This window comes from Octopus bimaculoides, chromosome 4, assembly GCF_001194135.2.
Source record: "Octopus bimaculoides isolate UCB-OBI-ISO-001 chromosome 4, ASM119413v2, whole genome shotgun sequence".
Taxonomy (NCBI): Eukaryota; Metazoa; Mollusca; class Cephalopoda; order Octopoda; family Octopodidae; genus Octopus; species Octopus bimaculoides.
This window is the reverse complement of record NC_068984.1, coordinates 1,282,976-1,301,360: the sequence shown is the minus strand read 5'-3', so window position 1 is coordinate 1,301,360 and position 18,385 is coordinate 1,282,976. Positions and strand designations below refer to the sequence as shown.

Sequence of the window (18,385 nt, the reverse complement as noted above, 5' to 3'; positions counted from 1 at the left end):
TCTTTCTTTCTTTCTTTCTTTGGGCACAATTCTGCATGATGCTTTGCCTAGCAGGGAGTGTCAAAAGAATTCAATTTGTAATCACTCACACAAATGGGCAGGTGGATAGCTTCATAAAGTTTCTGTTTGTCATGCTAACTGCCAATGCTTTGGTTGGTCGAAGCCTGCTATAGAAAATGCTTGATAAGGGTATCCCATGCTGGGACTGAATCTGAAACCTCTTGGTTGAAAAGTGAGGGGAGGCTGATTTAAAAATGATTAAAATAAATTTTTCATTTGAGTTATTGGTTTCTTTTGAAGCATATTTCAGTGAAATGTTTTGTTGAATGTTAACTAATGCAAGCTGTGCTGCTGTTTCAGTTATTCAAGTGAATTGAGTAATAATTAAATGTCATCTCTCCATGCAGTGTCATAGCTGTTCCCAAGCCTCCAATTGTTAATAATCACCGGTAATATTTTCATCTTTAAATGATGTTGTTATCGATGTTGTAGTATGTGTTCAGTATTTGTTTGTCAACGTTAAACATTTCTTTTGGTTGCTCTTGCTGTGTTGCTGTCACCTTTTAAAGCATTTCACAATTAGAAATGCTTTGAATTCATTTTTATCTTAGCTAACTATAGACAGGGTATCCTGCAAGAAAATCAGCATTTAAACCTGTCTATTAGTTAAAAACTTGATACACTGAAGAGACACATGCTATGTAATAATAATAATAATAATTGTTTGTAATTTTGGCAGAAGGCCAGCAATAGTAAGTCATTTGCATGAATTGTGATGCTCAAATGCTACTTATTTCATTGACCTCGAAAAAATGAAAGGCAAAGCTGACCTCGGTGGAATTTGAACTCAGAATGTAAAGAGCCAGCAGAAATGCTGCTAAGCCTTTTGCCTGGCATGCTGACCATTCTGCCAGCTTAACAAGACGAAGAATGAGGTCACATGTTGTGGAAGTTTATTTGAAATTCAATATTATACAAAAGAGATCATTGATTTGACGAAGAATGGGGTAAAAACATTTCCCTATTTGCATCCAAGAAGAAGATATTGATGAATGTCTTCAAATTTCTGGAACGAAAATATCTAATGATCTTTGTTGATCTGAAGAACACATCCAAACCAAAAACATCAAAATGAAAATTGAGAAAGTTTTGATTCAACTCTTTTCTGTCACAACATTTACTGTAGTTATATTGTTATTGTTCCTTATGTTGCTCTCATGGCCTCTGTTCTACATTTATTATAGCCATGTTGCAATCATGCTTTGCGCTCCTATCTTGCTTTCTATTGCTATTTTGCTTTGTGTTGCTATCATCTCTTAAGTTACTATCATATTTTGTATCATACATTTACGATAACCATATTGCTATCATGCTTTCTGTTGCTATTATATTTTGTGATATACTTTCAGTATAGTCATGTGGCCATCATGTTTTATGTTGTACAATATTTGCCACTCTAAGCCTGTCGGTCACTCAAGCCATGTTGCTATCAAGTTTTCTGCTCCGATAGGATTTACTCTGTTACTCTTTATATGACATTTACTCTTGTTACGTTGCTATTATGCTATACTCTGTCTTAAAGATTCTGCATTACAATGTCTGAAGACAAGAACCAATCGGTTTAGACCAATTTAAATTCTATAAAAGAACTCCTCATAAATCACTGGTGAAGATCTTCCATTGAGTCTATTGATTTTTATTTATTCCATTGTTTTTACCATTTTCTTTTTTCTGCTACCCCTTTTCTACAAGACTCTTAATCTCTCTATTGCTGTCATATCGAAAGTGATTATAAAGAAATTCAATTTTATTCATTTGAATGCTTGATGAGATTCCACTGGTTCTATATCACACACAGACACACGTGTGTGTGTGTGTGTGTGTGTGTGTGTTTTTAAAACTTCCTCATTTCAAATTTCAAAATGCATTTGCTTCCCACTGAAGGAAAGTTAGTTCAAGTGCACTCTTCATGAAGAAGTCAATATGTAGGTCATGATTGATTGAAATGGTTACACAGCCATTGCGGTCATTGTTTGTTTATATTGGTCCCTGGGGGAGTGACCAAAGCCATAACAACTTCTAGAATTTGTAGCAGGGATGGTGGTGGTGGTGGGAATAACTGATATTGATGCAGTTGGTCTTATGGCTCAACTATTGCCATGTCTAATGTTGTAGTGGGAACTTTGGTGTTCTGAAGAAATAGGGTTGTCTTAAATATTTAGTAGAGGTCCTGGTTGGATGGGATACTGTAGTACAATACTTGGGTATTTTACTATGTAATTTTGAAAATAGGGTGACACTCCATCCTTAGGTTTATTTCATTGAATAATTGTTTTTATAAGTATAATAATCTGCAATCTAGGAACTTAGAATGTGGTGACCTCTCACCTTTGAGTAACCCTAAACAAAACCTCAATAATTTATATTTGTGCTGAGAGGTTTTCCAGACTTTTATTTAAAAGAACTTTATCGCAGATTCTGACTTCCTGTTGTTTAGTACCTAACCCTAACCCTAACCCATGCTAGCATGGAAAGCAGACGTTAAACGAAGGTGTAATAACATATTTAGATTCACATTTAAATAAACAAGTGCCTCGTTAGCTAATGTTCAAATGAAAACTTATAAACTGTATTGTGTTAAACTAATACTTCACTACATATGTCTCTAGATCAGTAAGCATTTTCAATATACAATATTTATCAGGATTCTACTGTGAGAACGAATATGTTGTATATTCTGTAAAACAGTTCAAACATGTTAAATTATTTATTTAAAATTTTTATATATTATCTAAATCATCCTTACAAAAATATTATACAATTTCTATTATTGAAATGAAAATATCATTCAATGTCCATTTCCATATTGGAATGGCCTGGACAGTTTGACAAGATCTGAAGTGTTCAAAGATTGTACCATGTGTTTCGTTTGGCATGCGTTTTATGGATGGATAGCCTTCTTAATGTCAACCATGTTATTATTTGCATTGGATGAGGTTGCCATGCAGCCCGCAGGACTAAAATCCCCTTTGGTGGGGGAGAGGGAGGGAGGTGGCTTTATGCTAAGAGATGAGTGGGTAAAATGAGAGAGAGAGAGAGAGGGGGGGGGTGAGTCAGGACAGAAGAGGTTTGTAGCTGTAGAGGTACCACTTGGTTACTCACATGATAGAAGAGATGATGGGGTTGATTGGGGTGGAAGTGGAGAGATAAAAATGATGGGGATGAGTTGTGAGGGTGGAGTGAGAAGAGGGAATGTGGGTGGGGAGAAGTTGCAAGAGTGTATGGGGGAGAGATGATGAGAGAGGGAATATGAAGAGCATGTTAGTGTTATTGATTAAATTCCTATTTTTATTATTATTTACTTAAAATCTCATCCGATGTTCTTTACATTTATATAATGTCACTCACACACACATATTGCTTTTGAAATTCTAGCAATCTGTGTTGCATGATGAAATGCTTTGAGATGTTCTTGCTTTCTGCATTTTGGTTAGAAGAGCTGACATTTCTTTTAGTTTTTGGTTAATTCTCTTCTTCTAATTTAGTGTCACCATCAAAACCAACTTGAAGTATTTCTCTCATTGTATCTCCCTCCTGCTTCACCTTTATTATTCATAGCCAACCAATTTCCAAATGCTTTTGTCTGGATATTGTTTCAAGAATTGTCGTTTGTCAAAAGTTCTCTGTAATTGGCTTTTTCTTTTCTTCTTTTTTTGCTGCAATTTTGAACATTCCTCTCTGAGATTTTTGCTTCCATGACATTGCTATCATATTCCATGCATCCAGAATGGAAATCCATTTTGGAATTTTCTTTTACATAAGATTGGCTTTGAATGTCTTTGAATTCAGTTAAAATTCTTGTACAAATTTGTCTTTGAGTAAACTTTTAACCCTTTTAGCATTCTGATTGCTTTGTCAAAATGTAATCCTTATTTTTTTCACATTGTTTTGAATTAATCATGGATTATCTTGGAGTTTTGAAATTTGGACGATGTGATTGTGTATATTTAGAGTGACATTGTAGGCTAAATGTGAGAGTGACATTATTTACATTATTTGCAATTGACGGATATTTGTCCTCATCTTGTTTGTTGTTAACACAAAGTTTCGGCTGATATACCCTCCAGCCTTCATCAGGTGTCTTGGGGAAATTTCGAATCTGGGTTCTCATTCCTAAGATTTTTTTGATATTGTTGTTGTTGTTGTTATTATTCAGGTCACTGCTTGGAATTGAACTCGGAAGCTTGGGGTTAGTAGCCTGTGCTCTTAACTACTATGCCATATGCCCATGGGCATATGTCCAGGCAGTGACCTGAATAATAATAATAATAATAATAATAATAATAACATCGAAAAATGCCTTAGGAATGAGAACCCAGGTTTGAAATTTCCCTAAGATACCTGATGAAGGCTAGAGGGTATATCAGCCGAAATGTGTTAACAACAAACAAGAAGATGAGGACAAATATCCATCAAATGTAAATAATGTATCAGGTCATCTCATAAGTTCTTTCCGAATTTTGAATAAAGAAAACAAGTGATCAAATGTTATATTTAATTGAAATTTAATCATCAATGTACTTTCCCTGATTATCTATGACTTTCTTCCATCTATTTACAAGTTTTTTAATCCCATCAATGTAAAACTCTTTTGATTTCAAAGCGAAGAACTCTGAAATGTCAGTTTCGACCTCCTCCAAGCTTGCGAAAGTTATGTGTCCCAAATGATTCTGTAAACTACAAAACAAATGCTAGTCTGAAGGAGCAGGGTCGGGAGAATAAGGTGGATGAGGAATTTTTTTCTAATGATTTGTATAGTAAAGAGTATATATGGATGTATGTGTGTGTATGTGTACACACACACACACACACACTATTGATTTCTGGCTTTACACAAGATATTGAGCATTAGAGATTGTGTGATGCTTATTGCTGAAACTTATTAACAGTGTAAGTGATTTGGTGGCTTTCATTCTGAAATTGAACTTAGATCATCGATTTGGCCCTTTGAGGCATAACCTTTAGCTCTTTTGCAACTGTTTATAAGAAATAACGATAATCATTTAATGTTAATTAATTTGTGTTTGTCTTTATATAACAACTGTTGTGTTTGTTATGTGACCAGAGTTGGTCAAAAAAGTATTGTACCAAACCAATTAAGGGTTTTAGGGATTTTCGTTAAATGTTTGTTTGGCATTTCATGCTTTTTTGAATTAATCAATTTAATTAACAAGTTCATTGATTTCATTAACTATACCATTTTGTTTCAAGCTGTTGAAATGAAATTAATAATTCTCATACACACACACCCTCATATATATATATATATATATATATATATATATGCACACACACACACAAACAACTTGATGTTACATTCATATAATGTTAAAATAATCAGTATTAAGTTTTTCTCTTATATCATGACAAATGCTGCTCATTATGAATGATTACTAGTATATTTATATCTTAATTATTCAGATTTAATTTAAATGAAGCTATAATAATAATAATAATAATAATTATTATTATAAGTTCTTGATCTGCTAGCAGTGATGGCTCAAAGAACTGAGACTAATTTCCAAACAGGAAAGTAAATTTGAGCACAAATGCTGCTGTAAGCCTTGACACAGTGTCTAGAGAGAAGACCACAACAATGGGAATTGGTTTAGAAGGTTTCAGTCTGGAAATATGGATACCAGTAATGAACTATGGGAGAAGCCCAGAGCAGTGGAAATAACTTGAGTAAAATGGTTTGAACACTTGTGAAAGTTTTCAATTCTTCCACAGTGACCTTATGTCATCTCAAGGCTTTATGAAATATTTTTAAAAGCAGAAAAGCATGAATTTCACATATAAGTCATAATTTGTGTTCCACAGTTGTTTCATTAGGATAAATGTCATTAAATTATAATTATATGATTATGATGCATAATTGAATTAATTTAAAAACTATTTACCCAAATTATAAATATTAATAGCACATAGTATTACTAATGATTTGGGTCAGAATGGTTTTTAATTTAATTTAATTTAACTAATGTGTATCATATATTAGCATAGTCTTTTATTTAAGAACTTTAGGGGTCTGAGTCCACAACTCAGTTTTAATTCCTAATAAGAGCCTTTCCACTTCACATGTATCACAGATGTGAGTTTTCTTGAGAAACAACTCTCAATTTTCATTTTCCTTCTTTTTTAAAAAAATCTCAGATTTCATATTTATGAGAAACCATTATTAAAGTTAAAAAAAAGAAAATTGTTCAAAAATGTGTCATATTTTGTAAACAGCAGTGGAATATTGTATTTTTATTTTTATTTTAATTTTATTAATTTTTCCTTTTTTTTTTTCTTTTAAAAGGCCCCAGAAAAAGAAAGAATTTGGTTTCTCTAACTTTGGTAACAAAATCAAAGAAGTATTTAAAAGTTCTTCAAGTAAGTCAGTTATATTGCTGATCATGTTGGTTTGAAACCTCTTTGCTGCCAGATCTTTGTATCTTTGTAGACACCATTTTATCTCAACAGAAAAATTTGGTGCCAGTTGATGGAAAATTGGTTTAGACACACTTGAGTGTATGTTTTGGTAATTATCTCTGTTTGAAAAGGAAATCTACCTGGGTAGATGACAGTTGAAGGAAACGATCTTTATCCCTCCACCCAGCATTATTATACAGTTTATATTCCTGTGAGGTTTGTGGTGGCAGAATCCACTGTCAACCATTAGTTATTGATCTGGTTTGATTCCCAAGTGAGGCCGATGATGGTTAGACATTACAGCTTCAACAGAATCTTCATGTTCATAAAAGTCAGTCACACCTGACCAGTCAGCGACATAGTTAGTGGATGGTTCAGTTGCTGTTCAGTTGTGCAACCATAAAAGGTTGTATATTGACTCAGTATTAATTAGGAGGTTGTGTTTTAAAGGCTATCCTGAGTTAATTAATTGTGTATATCTTATGAGATCCTTGATGGCTTTCAAAGAAAGCTTATAAATACAGAATGCAGTGAATAAATTGTCATCTAAATTATAGTTGTTCTGTGTGTTCACCATCTGATCCTGGCAGAAATTTTTCTTGTCGGAGGAAAACCAAAGCATGTTCGGTTGGAGAAGATGCTTGAGTTTGTTCGAAAGCTTCGTAGCACAGTCTTTCCTCTTGCCCTTGATGGCTTGGGGTAAAAATTAGCCCTTTCTCATCTTGTATGAGGAATACAGAATGTGTTCATGCACCACCTGCCTGATAAGAAATTCAGACACTCCCATGTCCCTGGAAATGGACTTGATTGACTTGGAAGGATCATTGTCAATTATGGCTTGGATCTTACCAATAAATTCAGGAGTTCTTTTCATATCAGAATGATCAGAAGGAGTTTTCCGAGCTGCCGTCCCTTCGTAATCCCCATTAGACTCATCCAACTCTTTCCAAATCCTCTGCACTGTCCTCAGATTAACACCCAGACATTCTGAAATGTTTGTATTGGAGGTACAGCATGTCGTTTCCAAATTTCTGGCAGAGTGAATTGTGTTATGGTGCTGTTTTTCTCACAGATGGTGCCCAGCTGACCCTATTATACTATGTAGTTGACAAAATCAAAAACAAACAATGCACATGCGTGAAATTAACAATGTATAAAATGGCAACAATTTACCCATTGCACCCCTGTACCTCCGGTCCTCTTTCTCCAAGTGTTTTACCCAGCTTATCTCTATCTGAGCAGACATAATCATACCTTCCCTTGGCTATGGCATATCTAGGATTACATTGTTATTTTGAATATAAAAATATTAGATCCTATGTTTCTGATATTTTCTCTTACAGTTGAAGGCAAACTTCCTGAAGTTGAAAACACGGATGATGCTGACACAGTTACCATTGCCGTATGTAAAAGTTTCACATCTTCTGTAAACACAAAACAGTTTAAAATCTCAAAAAAAACAAAAAAGGAAAAAACAAAACAAAAACAGTTTAATATCTTCTGTTAAGGGAAAATAGTTTAATATCTATTTCTGTCCTCTTTCTTGTTTCTTCCTCCCTTCCTCTCTTTGTTTCCTTTCCTCTCTTTCCCTCTCTGTTTCCTTCCCCCCTCTCTCTCTCTCTCGCTCGGTAACCATGTACCTCCTCTGTGTCTGCCTCTCTATTTCTCTGTTACACTCTAGACTTTCATCATTTGATACTGGATCACCTCCTCCAATTCCCCCTCTGTTATAGCAAGACACCTGTTTCTGTCTCTCTGTCATATTCTAACCTTTCATCCTCTGACTCAAATTCCCCTCCTCAAATGCCCCTGCCTCTCTCATAATTCCTTATCTTGTGGGTTACTCGGTGACCCTGCCAGTGCTGGGGGTCACGTAAAAAGCATCCAGTCCACACTAACATGGTTGGCATTTGGAAGGCCATGTAAAAAGCACTGAGTCCACTCTGCAGAGTGATTGGCATTTGGAAGGCCATCCAGCTGTAAAAATGCCAAGACCTCACCTCACCTGTGCTAGTGCCATGTAAAAAGCACTGAGTCCACTCTGCAGAGAGGTTGGTGTTAAGAAGGGCATCCAACCGTAAAAATCCTGCCAAAACAGACACAATAACCTGGGGTAGTATATTACCTGGCTGGCTCCATCAACAGTCTTACCCATGCATGCATGGAAGACAGACATTAAACGTTGATGCTGATCTTTTGTTTAATATCTCCTGTTAACACATCAGTTTAATATCTTCTGTTGACAGTTTGATATGTCCTGTTAGCACAAAATTGTTTAATGTCTTTTAACATAGAGTTGTTCAACTTTTGTAAACACAAAACTGTTTAATATCTTCTACTACCACAAAACAGTTTAATATTTTCGGTTAACACAGAGCAGTTTAGTATCTTCTAAACATTATTCAAAATCTCAAAACACTTTTTGAAAGTTTGTATCTTTTATATTTTGATTAATAAATACCTTGTTAGCCCACCTCCCCCTGCCACTCCATTCATAAATTATTTCTCTTCTCATTATTTTCCAGTTTGTTTTATATTTATTAATGATGATGATGATGATGATGATAGGAAAGTGAGAGATGAGATTCAGGCAAAAAACCCTGATTGTTTCAATGACAAAAAAATGGTTTTACTGTGTATTAACCTTGGCAAATATGACAAGTTCTGGTTGGGAATTATTTCTTCACTAATCCCCGTTGTTTGTCAGGGGAAAATCAATTCAAAAGAGTGTAAGAAGGGTATCAATGTGAGTCAGACAGGTTTCGAAAATATTACCCAAATAAAACCATGGATTCAAGGGGTTGTCTTAGTGTATTGTTTCATTAATTGTTTTATTGGATTAGTTTTGAATGCTAATTAACGCATGTTCATTGTTTCTGGAGTTACATATGAAGTTAGTGCTTCTAGAAATATCATTGATATTTTAAAAAGTTAATCATCTCTAATTAGTCATTTAATATGATTGTTGTTTGTGGTTGTTGGAAAGAAGATTGATCAGTGTTGATAATTTTGGGGTGGGGGAGGTAGGTGTCAGTGGTGAGGTGGTGGATGGAGACAGGAGGAGGTGGCACATTGGATTGCTCTAGGGTTATTATAGAGTTCACAAAATCAATGGAGTAGAGACTGTTTTCGGAGCAGTTGATGTAGCAGAGTGATGATACAAATCAAACGTGTGATTGTTTATAAATGTGTTCAAAATATAAAAAGACCAAAAGGTATGGAATGTCACTAACGGACGTATTTTTCTCAGTCTTGTAGTTCTCTTGAAGATGAAATTTCATATGAAAACTTTTATGATTGGTCATCAAATTGGGAATGTCCTCTCCATGACTTGAGTACATGGAGAATTACCATTCCACGCATTGGAGGACGGCCAGACCCTGACAACATAAAGAAACTGTTTTTTGTCTTCATCATTGATGTTCATAGAGTTGATGTTTCATCAGAAGGTCAGTTGACTTTTGCAAATTAATTTTAATTAAATTGGAAATAAATAAAATGTTTTAAAATATTTATATTAAAGCCACAGGTGATGCTGTACGACCGTTTCAAGTGGTTCCATTTAATTGAACAATGCAATCATTACATCAATTTAAATGCAGGGCTATCCTCAGCTGCATAAATAAATAGAATTTTTTTAATCCGTCAAACAAATGTGTCTGACTGATTAAAAAAATCCTCTAATAGGATAAGAAGACAGACAGAGTGCATCCTCTAATAGGGTAAGACGACTAAGTCCTCTAATAACGTAAATCCCCTAATAGGGGAAGACATGGAGAATTATCATTCCATGCATTGGAGGATGACCAGACCCTGACAACATAAACTGTTTTTTGTCTTTATCCTCTAAGAGGATAAGAAGACAGACAGACAAAGTCCATGTTGTTGTCACTGACAACAGCATGGACTTTGTCTATCTTCCTACCCTATTAGAGGATTTAAGTAAAATTATACAAATGTCTCCAACCGATTAAAAAAATTCTGTTTATTTATGCAGTTGAGGATTGCTCTGCATTTAAATTGATGTAATGATTGCATTGTTCAATTAAATGGAGCTGCTTGAAACGGTCGTACTACATCACCTCTGGATATCCTGTTGCTTATTTTGATTTTATTCACCTTATTTTGAAAGTGTACAAATAATACCGCACTAATTTTTGGTGTTTCAACTTAAGTACCTGATTCATCTGAATCCCAATTATTTATATTAAAGTGTTATTTTGAGATATTCAGAAGACTTCTCTTGAAGTCTTCTGAATATCTCCAGTAATATTTGGATATCTTACAAACATTTACTCTAAAAACTGAGACAAAATATATTTGAACATCATTTAATAAAAGAATACATTTACAATAAAAGTTGTGTATATGCAAACAGGGATTTACAATTGTCCGCTAAGGTTTGCGTTTTTAACGCTAACATCATTCCATCCTTGCCACCAGGTTTGCCGGTACCCCAGGCAAGCTGAACTTTGGCAGGTGCAAGCTGATGGTTGTTGAAATTTCCCTGTCTTCGTCATGCCCTCCTTGGTGCCTCCTAGCTCATGGTTCCCTGGGCAACTGCCAGAGTTGCCGGTACCTTGAGCTGGCCCTGCCTACCACACTCATCCAAGACATGAAGTCTCTATCAATGGCACATCCAAACATTGGAGAGATTTCACCAAAAGTGTCTTCTCAGGCAAATATTTAGACATCATATGGAAATCTTTTATTTCTCACACATATCATATGTAATATCTAAATGTTTCTAAAATCTATCTATCTATGTGTGTGGTTGTGTGGTTTGTGTCTCTGAAATATATTTAGAAAAGGAAATTTCTGTATTGTACAAAATGTAATGTAAATATGCTATATGAACTTAATGCACACATGATTCTGGGTTCAATCCCACTGTATGGTACCTTGTGCAAATGTCTTCTACTATAGCCTTAGGCCCACCAAAGCCTTATGATTGGATTTAGTAGATGGAAACTGAAAGAAGCCCGTCGTATATATATATTTCTGTGTGTGTCTTTATGTCTGTGTTTGTCCCCCCACCCCTGCTTGATAACAGTTGCTGGTGTGTTTATGTCCCTGTAACTTAGCAGTTTGGCCTAAGAGACTGATAGAATAAGTGCCACGGTTAAAAAAAAAAAAACAGTCTTGGGGTTGATTCATTTGACTATAATTCTTCAAGGTGATGCCCCAGCATGGCCACAGTATAATGACTGAAACAAGTGAAAGATAATTAATAAAACTACTTTGAATCCACAAGTAATTAGTAAATTGCTATTTTAATTTCCAGATGGATCTCAAAAGGCAAGTTGGACTGTTGCTAGGTATGTGCTTTCATTATATTCAGAATCATTTATTAAAAGAAAATCTTAATACAATGTTTATTAAAACAAAAACTTTTTTAAAAGAGGGTAGTAACAGGTCATGCATTTGGTTTGGCTGTTTTTTTAATTCTTTATCACTTTTATATGGAACTCAAAATGCTGCAGGAAGTTCTTAGAGAATGAAGTTGTGGAAGTTTCATTTATTCTTTGAAAACTTTTCTAAAATGGATTGAAATTATGAATTTCCATTTTATTTTCCCTTAACTCTGTTTTCTGGTTAAGATCAATTATTATCAGCCACTCATTTAAATAATCTTTTTTTCTTTATTTTTGCAAAGACTTAGCCTTGAAATATCTTAGATTTGTGTGAAATAAAAGAATTTTAAAAGAATAGAATTAAATTTCACAAAGTTTATCAACTTATTTTAGTTTTAATTCTAATTTTCTTCATTTCTTTTAAAAATGGCTGTTGATGTGTCTTTTATGTTTAAGCAGCATTTCTGAAATTGTGTTCTGGAAGAACCAATTTAAAGGTTGTGTTTGTTGTTTCATTCTCTCTTACATCTTGCAACTCTTTTGCAGGCGCTATCAAGAGTTTTATGTTCTAGAACAAAGACTGACTGAGTTCCATGGTAAGTCATTGAATATAGACTTTGTCCTTGTGAATGAGAATGTTGTGAAAGTCTTGTGTGTAAAGGTTTTGAGTTCAAATTTCCTGAGGGGAGTTAGGGTTATATCATTATCATCATCATCATCGCTTAATGTCCATTGTCCATGCTGGCATGGGTTGGATGGTTTGACTGGGATGGTACACTGGGAGGCTGCACCAGACTCCAGTCTGATTTGGCATGATCTCTATGGCTGGATGCCCTTCCTAATGCCAACCACTCTGAGAGTGTAATGGGTGTCTTTTACGTGCCGCCAGCATGACACCTGTGTCTGCCATGACTGCGATTTTGCTTGGCTTGATGGGTCTTCTTCTCAAGCATGACGTAATGCCAAAGGTCTTGGTCATTGCCTCCGTGAGGTCCAACACTTGAAAGGAGATAGGCCACTTTGCCTCCATGAGGCCCAATGCTCAAAAGGTGTTCATTACATGTCACCAGCACGAGTGCACTTGGCTTGATGGGTCCTCTCAAGCACAGCACATTGCCAAAAGTATCGGTTACTAGTCATTGCCTCTGAGGCTCAAAGTTCGAAGATCACGCTTCACCACTTCGTCCCATGTCTTTCTGGGCCTACCTCTACCATGGGTTCCCCTCCACAGAGATCAGTACTTCTTTACACAGCTGTCCTCGTCCATACGCATCACATGACCATACCAACACAGTTGTCTCTCTTGCACACCACATCTGATGCTTTTTATGCCCAACTGTTCTCTCAAGACATTTACACTCTGTCATACATGCACACTGACATTACACATCCAATGAAACATACTGGCTTCATTTCTTCCAAGCCTACACATGTCCTTGGCTGTCACGACCCATGTTTCACTGCCATGTAGCAAGTCTTCTGGTACAGAAGTGAGGCAGAGCCCTGTCAGTGTTTCTGATATTGGTGGTGGGTGTGGGAATGGGTGGGTGCATCTCAAACAAGCAATGACCACACACAAGAGATAGAAAGATATAGAAAGAGATAGAGAGGGACTTGAGGCCTTTAGAGAGGTGAGGATCATAGCAAAGTATGGAAGTGGTCAAATTGAAAAATTTAAAGAATTATAAGCCATAAAGTTATTTTAGCTCAAAATACACATTAGCGTCACACGTAAGTATGTTTGTATTACAAGAAGAGAATGATGAGTGATTAAAAGCTAGAGAAATTTCTTAAACTTAGCTGAGCATTTCATGTGGTATGATAAAATCAACATACAATGGAGCAAGAATGTGAGACTTTGGAAGTCCAGAAGGGTTCTAGAAAAAGGTTTATGTGGAAACAATCTCAGAACAATTAAAAAAGAACAGTGATTTAGCTAGGAAGAGAGATGAAGATAGTTAATCTTCATTGTATGAATTCTGTGTAAGGTTTGTGCTACTGCATGACAGTGAGATATGGTCATTGAATGTGGAACAGAACCGAGAAGTAAAATAAACTTGATCTGTTTTATGTGGAATGCAATATTGCTTGAAAAAGAGTGCTAGGCACTGGAGGCATCAGTTCATTGGTAGAAGAGAGACGATTGTGTTGAAACATGTTATGTGAATGATTGGGTGGGGAGGTGGGAGAAACACTGGAAGGTAATTATGGCAGAGAAGACTAGAAGTAGTGGTCAGATATGAAGATAATTGGCATCAAAGATTGGGCTGAATGTCAATATGGTTTCACTATCCAGCTAATACCTCACAGGAAAAGAGGGACATTATAACAAGAAGTGAGATGTTGAAGGCTGTTACTATTTTGGTATTTACCTTTTGCTAATTAGTAAGTCGAAGAAAGGTGATGCTATGGAATTCAACAGCTTTTCCAGACTGGTGCCATCAATGTCTCCTGCATTGTTATTTTCCCTCTCCTTCTCTCTCTCTATCTCTCTCTCCCTCTCTCTCTCTTTATCTCTCTCTCTCTCTCTCTCTCTCTCTCTCTTTCTCTCTCTCTGGGCCATGATAGTTCTCATTGGTTCTTATTTAGATTTACTGTCCTCTTGGATGGATCAAAACCTACGTTTCTCGCATCCATTCCATTTCAGTTTTTACAGCTGGATCTCCTTTTGGACATCCTCTTCCTTTTTACAGAGTGCCACCCAAATTGGAAAACTAAAGACTTCTCTCTGTGCCATGTTGACTCATTTCACTTGCCAACCACTCACTGTACAGGAAGTCTTCAATACAGTCTTTTGTGGCCCCAGAACTAGAGAGGTGGTCGGTAAAATGAAGTCGTCTCTTCTCTATTGTTTCTGTGTTTATTTACGAGAGAGAGAGAGAGAGTGTGTGTGTGTAATGGAAGATGGTCAGAGAAATAGAGGTGGGGTGGATTGAAGGATTAGTGATGTGAGAAGCCAGAGTGGAAGGTAGAAGAGGGTGAGAGAGAGAGGGAGGGAGGGAGAAGGAGAGCTACATGTTGATTGTTGGTAAGGAGGTTAAATAGAAACAGCTTAAGTAATATGGTGATAGTAGAGGGAGTGATAGGAGGAGGAGAGGGAGTAGTGGAAGTGAGAGAGTGTTGGTAAAGACAGAATAATCAGAGGGAGAGAGAGAGAGAGAGAGAGAGTGAAGGGTAACTGTGAAGAATGGGTGTTGGTAAGAGGTGGAAATTGAATAGGGATAGATACAATGTGATACTATCTCTTGCTACACACACACACCCACACACACACACGTGTGTGGGTGTGTGTCTGTTCATCTTCAGCTGGCATCCATGTTATTCTTTCTTCTCACTTTCTTACCAGCCAAAATGTAGCTGCCATAGGTGCTTCTCTCTCTCTTTTTCTCTCTCTCTTTCTCTCTCTTTCTCTCTCTTTCTCTCTTTCTTTCTCTCTCTCTCTTTCTCTCTCTCTCTTTCTCTCTCTCTCTTTCTCTCTCTCTCTCTTTCTCTCTCTCTTTCTCTCTCTCTCTCTTTCTCTCTCTCTTTCTCTCTCTCTTTCTCTCTCTCTCTCTCTCACTCTCTCACTCTCTCTCTCTCTCTCTCTCTCTCTCTCTCTCTCTCTCTCTCTCTCTCTCTCTCTCTCTCTCTCTCTCTCTCTCTCTCTCTCTCTTTCTCTACTGCCATCACAATTGCTTTCTCTTTTACTCATTCTGTTGGTCATCTTACTGTAAATGTAGGGCAGTCAGCACCTTTTGTCAGCAGTGTTGGTGCCATAATAAACTGCACCTTATACTCAATGAGAAAACCCTTTTCTCTTGACCTGCTGGGGACACCGCAGCCCCTCATGTGCTGGTGCCACAAAAGTATAATCCAGTAAAGTTGTTGGGGTTAGGAAAGGCATCCAGTCATAGAAATCACATAAGAAAAGAATGTCTGAATGAGATTTTGTCTCCCAAATTCCTTTAGAGGGGCAGTAATTCTGATGACCTGCGTGACTCTTAACAGCAGGGAAAGCTGACATAAAATGGTGGTGATAGTGGTGATGATGATGCTATTTATTGTAATGTTGATATTTATATCTGTTTTCTAAATCTGCAGGTGGCTTCTCTGCATGTCAGTTACCGCCAAAGAAATCTTTTGGTACCAAAAACCAAGATTTCATGGAGAGTAAAAAGGAACAATTTGAACAGTATCTACAAGTAAGTAACAGATGATGTGTATGTATTTGGTGCTAAAGCTTCTATTTCTCTCTCTCTCTCTCTCTCTCTCTCTCTCTCTCTCACTCTCTCTCTCTCTCTCACTCACTCACTCACTCACTCACACACACGCTGCATAAAGCTTGCTCAGCCATCACTTGTAAGTGAGTATCAGCTGCTAGCATATTATCATGCTTTTGCTAGTTGCTTAAGATGCCTTTTGTGTAGTTGCAAACAGACATTAACATCCTCTTGGCCCTCATCTACTCATCCCCTCTTGGATGTTCTGTTGGATCAAAGGGATGGAGGCTGAGAGAATATTTGTGACTGTTTATGACAAGCATCTAAACCAATTAACAAGAGGATAGTACAAGCTCCCAGGTCATACTCGCTTGCAAGTGATGGCTACGGACGGTTAGAGACAACATATTATGTTCTGTTCTAGCCCCTTCTTTCTCACCCTTTAATTCCCTCCATCCCTTACCATAAAACTGCCTTCCTCTCTCCTGCAGCCCCACTCAGTCAGAGAGGATCTTGATGGGAGGAGGGGAGGGAGCTGTTCACAGATGACAGACTCCGTTTCAAATGTTTACAACAAAGTTAGGGGTCAGTGTTGGGGTTAAACTGGCTGGCAAACACCACATATTGGCCTATACTCTATGGGTGTGATAGCTCTGTAAATGTTGATATTTATGGATGAAATTCCAGCAAAATACCATTGCTATTGTCAGCCTCTCAGCTGTGATGTGGTTGAGCCATTCTCTTTTAGTTGTGAAGCTAAGATGAACCAATCAGATAAAAGTATCCTGAGCTTAGTTTGAACTCATGAACACCAGGGGACACTTGTTTTGCCAACAATGCTTTGTTGTCTTTCTTTGTGGAATTCAATTTCTAAGATAAGATGTATATTCCGTATAATAAAACCTGAGTTGTTATGAGAAAAATCTGCTGCATATTATAGCACTTTTTGGAAAAGTGTGGAATACATTGAAAAATGTAGTCCGAGAAAGACAATGGTTGAGAAAAGGGACAGTCATGGATGGAATGTCTTTGATTATATGTCTCTCTCCAGTCAGAGCTGATCCAGGACCATAGAACGAGAGTGGTTGGTGGAATATATTATGTGAATGAGTTCCATAAGGGGACCCTTAAGACCCCCCTCCCCCATCCCCCCAATGGATTTAGTTCCATTGAAGTGATTACAAGATGAGAAATTCCCACTGAAATATTAATAACTGAATTCTTTCCCTTACAATGTCTTTTTCCCTTCTAAATCTTATTTTCTTTTATTCCAATCTGCTGAATTTCCTTCAAATGTTTCTATTTTCTTTTTCCTGCAGAAACTCGTTGCCATCCCCCAGTTGCGAGGAAGTGAGTTACTTTACAACTTTTTGACCTCAAAAGATGAGCTAACCTCAAGTTTTCTACCAGACATAAATATTGGTAAACATAACTTTCTTTTATTTTCACTCAGTTTATTTAATTATAAAATGATTCACTCTAACACATTTTTCATGTAATATTTTAATTAACAATAAAGCAACAAGCTGGCAGAAATGTTAGCACACCGGGCGAAATGCTGAGCAGTATTTTGTCTCTCTTTACGTTCTGAGTTCAAATTCTGCCAAGGTCGACTTTGCCTTTCATCTTTTCGGAGTCGATAAATTAAGTACCAGTTGCATACTGGGGTCATTCTAATCGACTGGCACCCCACTCCCCAAAAGTTTCAGGCCTTGTGCCTAGAGTAGAAATGGAAAATATTTTAATTAACAATGAAAATAAAATTTAAAAAAAAAGGCATTTCAGTGCAGGCGTGGCTGTGTGGTAAGAAGTTTGCTTTCCAGCCACATGGTTCCGGGTTCAGTCCCACAGCATAGTATCTTATGCATGCATCATGTATTACAAGTCCAGGCTGACCAAAGCCACTATGTTTGGATTTAGTGTTCATCTGTTGGAATGATGAGGACCATCTAGTCATCTTGGGGGTGGGGCTGAGTACTGTGGGTGAGTGATCCGACCAAACTGCCTCCCCTCAGAATATTCTCTTGCAGTGTGGAGACAGAATGATGGTGGTAGTTGGGAATTTGATGGCATTGGTTTTCTTGGCTTTGCCTGTGCTTGACTTGCCCCAAAAAGAAGCCCATTGTGTGTGAGTTTCTTTGTCTTCACATCATGTAACAGTTGTAAATGAGTGTCCCTGTCATACAAGCAGTGTCTTTCATTCCCAATCTTCTTCCATGAAAACATATCTGGCCATGGGCAAAATATTACCTTCCTTTGACACAGGTGAGGGTTGGCAACAGGGAGGGCATTCACCTGTAAGAAACCTGCCTCACTGAGTGCACACCATCTGACGACCCCTGCAAATCAGCTGGAAAG

At 36.9% G+C, this 18,385-nt stretch overlaps 1 protein-coding gene across 4 annotated transcripts in view; it reads left to right on the top strand.

The window, feature by feature from the left end:
• The window catches only part of LOC106869038 (sorting nexin-14), a 147,039-nt gene that overhangs the window by 53,289 nt on the left and 75,365 nt on the right, over positions 1-18,385 (top strand). For 2 of the 4 annotated variants that reach the window (XM_052966847.1, XM_052966844.1), the window contains 8 exons: positions 408-449; positions 6,362-6,435; positions 7,818-7,876; positions 9,725-9,923; positions 11,759-11,792; positions 12,375-12,424; positions 15,909-16,009; positions 17,347-17,449. In XM_052966847.1, the coding sequence (XP_052822807.1) occupies positions 408-449; positions 6,362-6,435; positions 7,818-7,876; positions 9,725-9,923; positions 11,759-11,792; positions 12,375-12,424; positions 15,909-16,009; positions 17,347-17,449 (662 nt within the window). The remainder of the gene's footprint in view (positions 1-407; positions 450-6,361; positions 6,436-7,817; positions 7,877-9,724; positions 9,924-11,758; positions 11,793-12,374; positions 12,425-15,908; positions 16,010-17,346; positions 17,450-18,385) is intronic. The other 2 variants (XM_052966848.1, XM_052966846.1) reach the window with 1 other exon arrangement.